The sequence below is a fragment of the Motacilla alba genome, chromosome 19, assembly GCF_015832195.1.
Source record: "Motacilla alba alba isolate MOTALB_02 chromosome 19, Motacilla_alba_V1.0_pri, whole genome shotgun sequence".
Classification (NCBI taxonomy): domain Eukaryota; kingdom Metazoa; phylum Chordata; class Aves; order Passeriformes; family Motacillidae; genus Motacilla; species Motacilla alba.
This window is the reverse complement of record NC_052034.1, coordinates 7,238,544-7,249,888: the sequence shown is the minus strand read 5'-3', so window position 1 is coordinate 7,249,888 and position 11,345 is coordinate 7,238,544. Positions and strand designations below refer to the sequence as shown.

General features: G+C 51.4%; 1 protein-coding gene across 2 annotated transcripts in view; it reads left to right on the top strand.

Annotated features, from left to right (window-relative positions):
* Positions 1 to 294: 294 nt before the first annotated feature.
* ATP2A3 (ATPase sarcoplasmic/endoplasmic reticulum Ca2+ transporting 3) overlaps positions 295 to 11,345 on the top strand; it is a 54,323-nt gene continuing 43,272 nt past the window's right edge. For both annotated transcript variants that reach the window (XM_038157886.1, XM_038157885.1), the window contains exon 1: positions 295 to 515. In XM_038157886.1, coding sequence (XP_038013814.1) covers positions 398 to 515 — 118 coding nt within the window. In that variant the 5' untranslated portion in view covers positions 295 to 397. The remainder of the gene's footprint in view (positions 516 to 11,345) is intronic.

Here is an 11,345-nt window from a genome sequence, read left to right as displayed (position 1 = left end):
AAATTCTTCCCTGTGAGGGTGGGCAGGCCCTGGCACAGGGTGCCCAGAGAGCTGTGGCTGCCCCTGGATCCCTGGCAGTGCCCAAGGCCAGGCTGGACAAGGCTTGGAGCAGCCCGGGACAGTGGAAGGTGTCCCTGCCACGGCAGGGGGTGGCACTGGATGACCTTTAGTGTCCCTTCCAACCCCTGCCCGGGCGGCAGCGGGGACGGAGCCGCAGCGCGGGGGTCCCGCGGCGCCGGGGCTGCCGAGGGGGCGGCGCTGGCCCCGGGGGAGGCGGGGAGCGGAGCGGGGCGGTGCCGGGGCGGTGCCGGGGCGGGCCGAGAGGTGCCGAGGCATCGCCGTGCGAGCGGCGCCCTGTGTGCCTCCTGCGCCCCCGGCCAGCAGCCCGGGCCGGGGCATGGAGGCGGCGCACAGCATCCCCGTGCTCGACGTGCTCCGCCGCTTCGGGGTCAGCGAGAGCTGCGGGCTCAGCCCGGAGCAGGTCCGCCGCAACCGGGAGAAGTACGGCCCCAATGGTCAGTGCGGCGCGCCGGGATCGCCGTGGGATGCGGGGCGGGGGAGCGACGGGGCAGCGCTGCGGGACACCGGCATCCCGGCTGGGACCCTCCATCGGGACCCCCCGACCGGCACGGGCACCGGGATCCTCCCCGCCGGCATGGGGATGTGACCGGGATCCTCCCCGCCGGGATGGGGATGTGACGGGATCCTCCCCGCCGGTACCGAAGGCTCCGGGGTGCTGCCGCGGGTCCCCCCGGAGCATCCTCCGGGCCCCGGCTGTGCGGAGGATCGGTGGGGACGTGCCGCGGGACACCTGTTGATCAGGGCAATATTTATCGGCTTTAATTAAAGGCTAATTGCTGCGGGTTCGGGCGCCCAGGAACGTGGGCAATTAGCGGGGTGTTAATTGCGCTGGCGGAGTGACAGAAAGCGGGGAGGGACAGCGATATCTTGTTACCAGGAAGGAAAGAGGGGAAGGTCTCGCTGCCTGCGGGCGACAGAGGGAAGCTCCAAAGCAGCCGTGAGAGGTGTCCTGGGGGGTCTCGCTCGCCCCTGCCGCAGCCCTGGCTGTGGGTGCTGGGGGAGAGGGGGCGGTGGGGGGGACACCGTCCGTGTCCCGGCCCTGCCGGTGTCACACCGACCCGGGGCAGCCTCTGCCAGCCGCTGGGTATCTTCGCGGGGCTGAGAAGGGCAATTTGTAAACGCGTGTTTTGAAAGTGCTCCGTGTGCCCAGGAGGGGCTGGCTGGGCTGGCTGCACCTCTCCAGGTGATTTTAGGGTGGCTTTGTTCAGCCTGTGACCGAGGTCCGTCGTTAACTCTGCGTAGGGAACAAGGGGGGTAGGGTGGTTTGCTCCAGTGCTTTGGAGCAGTCAGTCCCTTCTCAAACTTCTGCAAGATCAGTGTGTAAACTCTCTCCTGGGTTGGAGCTTGTTGCATCTGCTTTTTGCTTGATCCTCACGGATGAGGCTACGCAAAGCCTGAGTAGATGCTGGCAGGATTGCTGGCTGCGTTTCTGTTTGTTAGGTGGGATGAGAGGGCTGTGACTCCTCCAGCCTGTGCTGAGCTGTGCTCAGGGCCCCCCATCCCAGCAGTGCTCCCTGTCCCAGGCAGCTTCAGCCCAGTTCCCTGAGCCAGCATGGTCAGGAGCTCTTGCCGTGGAGCACCTGCACAAGCTGCAAGCCCTGGAGCATCACATGTGCTCCTGTTAGGCTTGATTTTGGAGAAGGGCAGCTGGGGACCTGTCTGATTGACTGGGAGGAGCCCCTCTGCTTTAGGGGCTGAAGGCAAAATACATCCTTAATGCAAAATGCATCCTTATCCAACAGGTGGCTGGTCTGATTTCAGGGTAGAATTGCAGCCAGTTTCTGGCCCCTCAGGAGCATGTGGCTGAGGGGTGGTCTGTGCTGTGCAGCAGGGTGCCACCAATGGGCATGGCCATCGAGGGGCTCCTGGTGGCTTTGTCCCTCTGCTGTTTGCCCAAGTGAATCATCATCACTGACTCAGGCACGCTGCTGCTCACTGGCACCTGGCTCTGCCTTGACAAAGGGAGCTCAAAGCTGTGACGTAGGTGCAGAGCAAAGGGTTAGTGGTGGCAATTAGTTTGCCTTTAATTTTTTTTCTCTTTTGCTTCCTCCTCTTGCGAGCTGTGGCCCTGCACTCTCCTCGCTTGGCAGTTTTGTTTCCCAGGCACCCCAGCACTGGGTTCCTCACGGGCTGTTGGTTCACGGGAGCTGCTGACTTTGGGGTGTCCTGTGTCTCTGACCTTCCAAGCACAGCTCTGCAGCTCCTGCACTGCACAGCTCGCAGGGATGTGCCTCGGTCTTGAGGGCAGTGCAACCCTCAGTGAAATGTGGTCGAAGGCTTTGAAGCATTCTGAACTTCTGCAATTTCTGAGCAGTGTTTATATTTTCTTCATGGTGCAAATGAGACATAGACAGTTTACAACACCTTAAACACATGCAGATAGGGACCTGTGTGGTTTGCTTGGTTTAAAACCTTAGTTTTAAGCAAAAAGTGGGGTTTTTTTTCCAGCATGGTGAGAACTTGCAGGTTTTGTTGTGGCAGCAGGCACCTTGGCTGTGCTGGGCTCCCCTTGAGAGTCCTGTTTGGGAGAGCAGCTTGGGACAACGAGCTGGGCTTGGAGATGGGCTGTATTAAATTGCATTTCAATTTAGGTTTAAATTAAGCTCTAGCAGCAGAAATGTGGGGCAGTTTGGTGACTCGTTTGAGCTTGACAGAAGGGGAAGAAAAATCTTGTGTGGCTCGAAGTGCAGAGCAGGCCTTGAGCTCCAGCTACTTTCATTTTCGCACCCTCCTGTCTCACCTTCATTCACTTCCTTCTAATCTTGAACTCCAAACTGCCAGTGTGGTCGTGAATCACAATCTAAAATACATCATCTTTCTGAAAAACTGCCTCCTGACATGCTCCACAGAGCTGCTGGCTGCTGCTTTTTTATTGCATTTCAAAAAACACGAGCTGCAACGAGCTCTGACGTTAAGTGAGAAGCAGCCATCATTGGTGTGACTGACATAAAATTATTTTATTTTTGGGGGCGGTATTCTTTTGGAGCTTAAAATTGTTTTTTCGGATCCAGTGCTCACAAACACATTTGCAGGAGGAAGCAGAGAGCAATACTGATTATTTGGTATCTCCAGCTCGTGGCTGGGGAGCCAAGCAGTGTGGTGCAGATTACTGGAGTGGAAGAAGATATTTCTCCATTAGGAAGAGCTTGTGCTCTCGTTTGAGCTCTGTCATCAGTGCTGTCAGCATGGCCTTTCATTTGCCAAGGAAACTGCAGAAGCCACAGAACATTTAGGTCTCACAATGGCAATTCTGAATCTCCCAAGTCAATTTTAATTAATAAATGCTTTGGATGTCTCACATGTGCCTGGCAGGTGCTTCCCTGTACCTCATCCCATCCATGAGCTCCAAGCTCCACAGGTTGCTTTTAGAGCACAAAACTTTTAAAAAACCTCAAACAAACAAAAATAACCAAATGCACATCTGTTATTTTATAACAGACTGAGCAGGAGGGTACGGGCATGCACCCTTCCTAAATGTAAAACCAGGGGCACAATTTCCCTTGAAATGATTTGATTTTTGCCAAGGAACGACAGATGTAAACAGGAGTTGCTTTGTGGACAGACAAGTGATTTTTCTGTTTTAAATATAGCTCTGATTTATCTCTTCTAAATGGATTTCTGAGTGTAAATGAGCATACATTTCAGGCAGGATATTGCTGGCATTAATGTGTATGCATAATTTTATTTGCTCCATCGGTAACCTAAATGGGCTGTGAATGTCAGCAGAGTCAAACTCGAGGCTTCAGCATAGGGGTGTTTATCTCATCTTGCGTTTCATCTCCTCTGCCTCTGAAGCAGAAGCCCTGCTGTGGTTGGAAACTCAGCTGGGCAGGACCATCCTGGGGCTCACCATCCTCTTCTTTGCCCGCCCTGCTCGGGGGGTGACCCCACCGTGGCACCCCGTGCCTGCAGATCCCATGCCTTGCTGCAGGTGCAGTGTAGCTGTGTCCAAGTGTTATTCAAACCTGGTTCAGCTCCAAGCCCACCAGCAAATTTGCTTGTTTTTTTCTACCACACCTCCCTGTGTCTCTGCAAGCCTCTCTCAGGATCCCCAAATCCCTGTGTGTGTGCCGAGCCTGCCTGGGCGGGAGGAGGAGACACCCCCGAGCCCAAATACAGCCTGGGCTGTGCTGCTCCTCTCCTCAAACCCACCGAGGCTCGTTCCCAAGGCATGAGCACACATCTGAGCCCCTGTTTTGCTAGGAGCACCCCTGATGCATGGTTTATTTGCACCCTTTTCCCGGGGTGTGTGTGTGCCTCCGTCGGCACACGCGTGTGTCTGCGCGTACTCCGCCTGCGGCGGGGGCTGACGTCGAATTAGCTGCTGGCGGTTGCTAACGAGCCAAGGTTATGCTCCAGCTCTCTCTTGACAATAATAAAAAGCATTAAAAAAAAGAAAAGAAATTTTCTATTTCACGCTGAAGTATTTGAGGTGGCAGCGAGAAGAGGAAAAGCAGCATTTTCTGACTCATCAAACTCTGCGCTCTGTTCCTCTGTGCATCGCCCACCTTTCCCACCCCCGAAACACACGCTGAACAGTCTGATTCATAAACATGCTACGGGCTGGGGGGTTTTATTTTCTCCTCCTCCAAATCCTTTCCCTGAGGAGACATGCTGAGGCATTCAAACCTTGCGAGTGCCTTGAAATTTGGGGAGAGGCTACACAAAGTTTTCCTAATTGACAGGGAAACTTGGGATTTTCATCTCCGTGCCATCCTCTGAGGTTACCTGCATTCACACCTACCTTTAAAAAACACTGTGAATCAAGAACAAGGTTCAGAAAAACTGACGTCTGCTGTCTAAAGGCTGCAGGAAGCAGGGAAGGAAGGTTTGCAGGGCCATAAGACACAGAAACTCTGCTGTGGGAGAAGGGACTGTGCCTGCGGGTCTTGTGCTTAGCCCTGGGCTTGGTCTGCCTTGTGGCACAAGTGTTATTTCATGAGTATTTTTATTTCATTGCTGGTTTTAAAGCTGGGGGTGGTAGAGCTGGTGCTACAAAACACTGATTTAAGAGGAGCTGGATGCACTGTGGGTGCCCAGATGCTGGCTTGGGATGTGCTGCTTCCAGTAAGGAGCTGGAACGTGTCCTCCAAAAACACCATTAGCAGCAAAATACCCCCCTTCTCCCAGGATAATCCTTTTCCCCAGTAATTCAGGTGTCTCTTTTGAAGTCCCTACTCCTGCCAGGAGTTCATGGCCATCCTAGAGCCATACTTGCCATCACCACAAAGTCACACCTCTGCTCTTTGCCATTTCAGCACCATTGGTCTTTCTGCATCTTCTAAGCCTTTTCCTACCTCCAGATCTGATTTGAAATGTTCCATTTCTGTGGTCATCTTCTCCCAGGGTAAATCCCTGAAAAATCCAATTGGTAATTACGTTGCAAGTAAGTTTCCCTTTCTAAAGCTTCCCACAAACCCATTTTTCTTGAGTGAAAAGCCTCACTCCATGCCTGCTGTTGCTTTCTTCCTCCCAAGGAGAATTTTAATTTTTGAGAGGCATCCAAGCTGCTGCCTTTTCACTCTGCGTTTGATCTGCTCTGCAGAAGGGATGGGGTGAGAACAGGAGGCTCCTGGCTGTGGGGTGGCTCTGTCCTGGCACAGCCACAGCCCAGGTGATGCCTCTGGCATGGCCCCCATGGCACATCCCTGAACAGGGGCCAGGGGTGCAAATGCTGGCACAAAGCAAAGGCTCAGGGCCGGGAAAGGGAGACTTCAAGTGACTTAAAGCAGGTGGTTGTTGTTTCTGGTGGTGGCAGCTGCCCTGTGCAGCTCTCGAGACCATGGCTGATCCCCTATGCACAAAAGCTCCCTGGAGAGCAGCGTTCCCAGGGCTGTCCTGAGATTTGCATCAGGATCTGAACTGGCCATCAAAGGGCATCAGGAACCTCACAGGGCTGCTGGCGGCCCCGAGGTGCTTCTGTTTTCATAGCCCTGAAAAATGAGGTGGTTTGATGCTTTTTTGTGTGCTCAAACCTCTGGAGGAGCCAGCTTTGATTTTTCTCCCACACACAGCGCTTGCAGAGTCAGTTGGGATGCTGATACCCCTCCAAAATATTGTTGGGGTGTTTTGTTAGGGTTATTTTTTTGTGAGCTATAAGCCAGATGCTGAGTGTTTGCATCCTGTGCCTCTTTCCCAGCTGGGGCTGCCCCACTCCTGGGGAAGGGGCTCCTCCCTGTGGGGCATTGCTGAGGCTGGACCAGCCTCAAAACCCTTCTCTTGGTCCATCAAACTCACCTGGGGGGTCAGTGGATGCTCCGTCCCTGCTAATGTTTTCAGGGCTGTTGAAAGCAGGACTGAGAAGTTAAGAGCAACACCTGGGCTATATTCTGTGGGGGATTAGGGCATTAAAAGCAGAATAACAAACCTCTGTGGGCAGGTAATAGTGGATATGTGGGTGCTGGCATTGCACAAGGGTGCTCTAGAATTCCTACTCACTATTTTCAACGGGAGAAGCCCATCAGGGCACTCAGGCAGTGCTCCCTGCCCAGCCCCTTGTTTCTCTCTGCTGAGCAGGAGCAGTGCAGCTGCAGACACGAGGCTGTTTTCTCCTGGGCTGGCTGCTGGCATGTGGGCTAGGGCAGAAATGGGCTGGAAAACTGGAGGGGAGGCACTGGGAGTGGGGTGTGGACCAGGAGCTGAGCAGGGTGATGTTTTCTGGCACTCATGGTCTCAGTTACAAGGTAAAATTACATGATTATCAGAAGAATCTTGGGGTTTTTCTGCTTGCTTTTTTATATTTCTTTCCTTTTTTTTTTTTTTTTTGCTTTTCACCCCCCTTTTTTTCCCTTCCCCTGGTTCTCACGTAGCACCCATGGATGAGCTCCCATGGCATCTCAGCCGGGGTGAAGGCAATGCAGTGCTCAGCTGCAGCACCTTGGGCAGGGGAAAGAGCTGATGCTGAGGCCACTGGGATGCTGGGAGGGATGGCTGGAGGAGAAGGGGCCTGTGGCCACTCTGAGTGGGTGGGTGGCAGCAGGACAGAGCTGTCTGGGGGTTCAGTCCAACCCAGTGCAATATTAACACGCAGAAAACTCAGAAAGCACCAACCCCACAGCCCATTCGTTATTCTGCACATGATAATTATTTTTTTTTTGGTGGTATTGTTACTTTTTTTTTGTATTTCAGTGCTGTTAGCACTCGAACTAGAAAGTAACTCTATAACCTATATTTTTAAAAAAATCCCCAGTGCTCAGGGGAGCTGCAGTTAGTGCCGGTTACCTCGCTGGAAAACAGGTAGCAGAGATCTGGGCTGGAAGCGTAGAAATGTTGAAAAAAACCGGAGCCAAACAGCAGCAGAGAAAATTGTGGTTACTCCAGTATTTCCATGACGTGAGCGAGCACCGGAGGCTGCTCCGTGGGCGGTTAACCCCTGGCGGGCAGGGCTGCGGGGCTGCCGGCTCCCCCGCACCCAGCTGCTGCACAGGAGGCTCCTAACTCCCCTCAGGATTCATGCTGAGGGTCCTCTCCGTGACTGGCCTCAGTGGAGCCGGTCATCTCCTGACAGAAGGGTCGCATCTGAGTCCACTGAGCCGCTGAATTAATCCTTGCCAGCGATTAACCTGGTGTCTGTGACAAGGGTTTGCTGGTTTGCCGTGGGAACCTCCCGGTTTTTGAGGTTTGGCTGCTCGTTATCACTCTATAAAAACCTTTTCTCTTGCTCAGCCGCAGAGGTGGCGAGTCTGAGGCCAGCCTGTGGTTTGGTGGTGATCCCAGCTGCCCGTGTGCTGCCTGGACACTGGGGACATGGAGTGGCACCAGTTTGTGACCTGGGATGGCCGAAAGCTGAAGTGTTGTAGCTCTTGTGAAAGCCTCGATCTATAGGAGACCTAAACCTGTGTCACTGCTCTCCTAAAATTCACATTCTCAGAAATCTGCTGGATGTGCTGATGCAGGTCCTGGCTTTGTAGCTCTGGTCCTATCTGAACCCCCTTGAGATGAAATACACACTTATATACCCCACCGAGATCCTATATTCCTGTTCTTCGTTTGAGACTGTATGTGTGTGTCCCAGTTGAGACCACACAGGTGCTTCACTTGAGAGCAGCATATGTCCAGTCTGAGATTTGTATATCTATACATACATACATATATATATATATATCCCTTTGGAGATTTTATATATGTATATAATTTCCCATTTGAGATTATAGATGTATGTCTTATTTGATAACCAACTAATATAACTTAATAACCCACTGATAACATATATATAATATATATAGTATATATTTTTATATATATATTATATAATATATAGTATATATATAATATAATATATAGTATATATTTATATATTATATGTAATATATATAGTATATATTTATATATGTATATATATACATATATATAATAGATATACAGTATATATAGTGTATATATATAGTATATATAGATGCACTATATAAAGTATATATAGAGTGTATATATATGTATATATAAAAATATATTTTAAAAGATATATTTATATAATATATATTTATATAAAATATATAAAATAAATATAAAAATATGTTTTAAATAAATAAATATATACACAGTGTATGTATATATATATACACACACACACATGTAAAAAAATTCCCCCCCACAGTAACATTTGCAAGTAGCTATGGGACACTTTTGAAGCAAAGACCCCTTTATGGAGGGAAAACCAAGCAGAGGCAATCATGACAAGCTTCTGTCGCTGCCGGGACAGATCCCTGCAGAGGCTGAAGAAGCACTCAGGCCGGGCGGCAGGGCAGGGTCCCGCTGCCGTCGGAGGTGCGATGTTTTGGGGAGGAAATCCGCTCCTCGCTCTTGCGTGTCCCCGGTGCCCCTGGGTTCCTGCCCGCGGTATTTTTGCTTCGGGTGTTTCCGGCTATTGGAGCGCTCCGTGTGCTCCAGAGCGGGGGAGGCGGGGAACGGGTGGCAGCGGGTGGCAGTGGATGGCAGTGGATGGCAGTGGCAGCGGATGCAGCGGGTGGCAGTGGGTGGCAGGGTGGCAGCGGGTGGCAGTGGATGCAGCGGGTGGCAGTGGATGGCAGGGTGGCAGTGGGTGGCAGCGGATGGCAGCGGGTGGCAGCGGGTGGCAGTGGATCCGGGCTGGGCCGGGCTCCTCTCTGTCCCTAAACGCGCTCCGGCCCCCCGCGGGTCCCCAAAGCCAGCAGCTGTGCCGGGGCTGCCTGGGAAAGCTGCTCCCTGTGCGGGACCAGTCCCCGCAGCTGCTCCGTGTCCTCTCGGGGTGATGAATGGCCAAAACGCCTTTTTCCCTTTGGGTTTTGTTAGTTTTGTTTGTTTGTTTTTTCCCCTCTGGTGTTTCTGGGGAAACCCCCTGGAGCGCTTGCAGAGCTGTCCTCAGCAAATGCAAGGCTCCGGGATTTTTGTGTTAGATGTGTGCTTTATTATGCAGGGTGGGTTTTAAAACAAAAATAACAATAAAAATAAAAATTTTAAAAATTCATAAATAAATAATTATTATTATTATCATCATCATGATCATAATGATGTTTTTGTTTGGTTTGTTTTGGTTTTTATCTTTGTTTTTCTGGTTTGGAAACAGTTTTCCTTGCCTGGGTTGGTGATAAAAATCAGTTGTTTTTCGGTGAGGCTGTGTGTGGGTGGGGGAGATTCTCTCCTCTTCTGCTTCCTTCACACGGGGAGTGAAAGCTCAGAGATGCTCGAGGAGGAGCTGAGCTGGGCTGGGCTGAGATGGGCTGAGCTGAGCTGAGCCGGGCTGAGCTGAGCTGAGCTGAGCTGCCTGGGCTGGGCTGAGCTGAGCCGGGCTGAGCTGAGCTGGGCTGAGCTGCCTGGGCTGGGCCGGGCTGAGCTGAGCTGAGCCGGGCTGAGCTGGGCTGAGCTGCCCTGAGCCGAGTCGAGCTGGGCTGAGCCGAGCTGAGCTGGGCTGGGCTGAGCTGCCTGAGCTGAGCCGGGCTGAACTGGGCTGAGCTGCCCTGAGCCGAGTCGAGCTGGGCTGGGCTGAGCTGCCCTGAGCTGAGCTGAGCTGAGCTGGGCTGGCCTGAGCGGTGCCCGCATCCGCGGGGACCCAGCTGAGCTGGAGCTTGCCCAGCAGGATCCGCCTGCTCCGGGAGCCGGGCAGCCGAGGTCGGGATAACCCTCCCCTCACCTGCCTGTCTGCACTTTCCTTTTTCCGTTCTGCAGCTCCCAAGTCAACAGAAGAGCTAAATTAAGGAATCTGTGGGGAGTGAGTGGAAAAGTAAAAATGAAAAAGGCTGGCTCAGCAGTGCAGGCGGGAAAAGGGGAAGTGATGGAGCGCCGTTCCTGGTCTGTCACAGAGGGTTCCCTTCGGGTTCTTTGGGGTTTTGCAGCTCTTCTGGGCTTTTCCACACGTTGAGAGCCAGGGATCTTCTCTGCTCCCCTCCAGGGGGGATTCCTGCAGTGACCCAAGAGAAGGGGCTGCTCTGCAGTGCTGGTTCAGACCCACTCTGGGGTTCCTCTTCTGTTTATAAAGCCTAATTCAAATTATTATTCCCTTTTCCATACAAATAAATTTAGATTTCCCTGTGTGTACATTTTTATATATATATATATATATATATATATATATATAAAATATTTTATCCTTATGCACAAATATGTTGGTATCAGATATTTATACATATATGTATAATATTTCATCTTCATAGTCACACTCACAGATATTATGTATATTTGGGAGGCAATTTTGAAAAAACCCTAGAAAGGACTCATATTTCCAGGGATCTCCAAGTATCTCATTCCAGGAAAGGAACTCCTTCAACTACACAGAAGTATGTGATCCTCAGAGAGTTCATCCATGAAAAGCATTAATTGTCCAACTTGCCCCTTTTTCCCACCCAGAAAAACAGATCCTTTCTATCCTACAGAAATTTTTTTCTTGTGATATAATCCAAACTAAGGGCCGGGTAGACTTCATTTTCCATGAAAACCCATCCAAGAGGATTGCTGAAAATAGACTGTTCTCTGAGAACAGATACCAGAAAAAGCAAAGGGAGGGGTGGAGGCAGGTCATCTGGGGCAAGGAGTTCTGCAAAATAAATTAATGATTGGTAATCTCAGTTTGAGTTAAAAGCAGCTCATTAGCACCCGTGAGGATTAAGGGATGCATCACCCTGCAGAGACACTGGATGGATTTTATCATCCTGGTTTTATTTATCATGGGAGATGGGTTGGGGTGGGATGCCATGTTCTAACTTTGATATTCCCCACGGCTTTGCCATGACAGAAACATTTCCTCCAGAAAACAAATAAATGGAAAAAAGACTCCAACCCAACTCCCTCCAGAC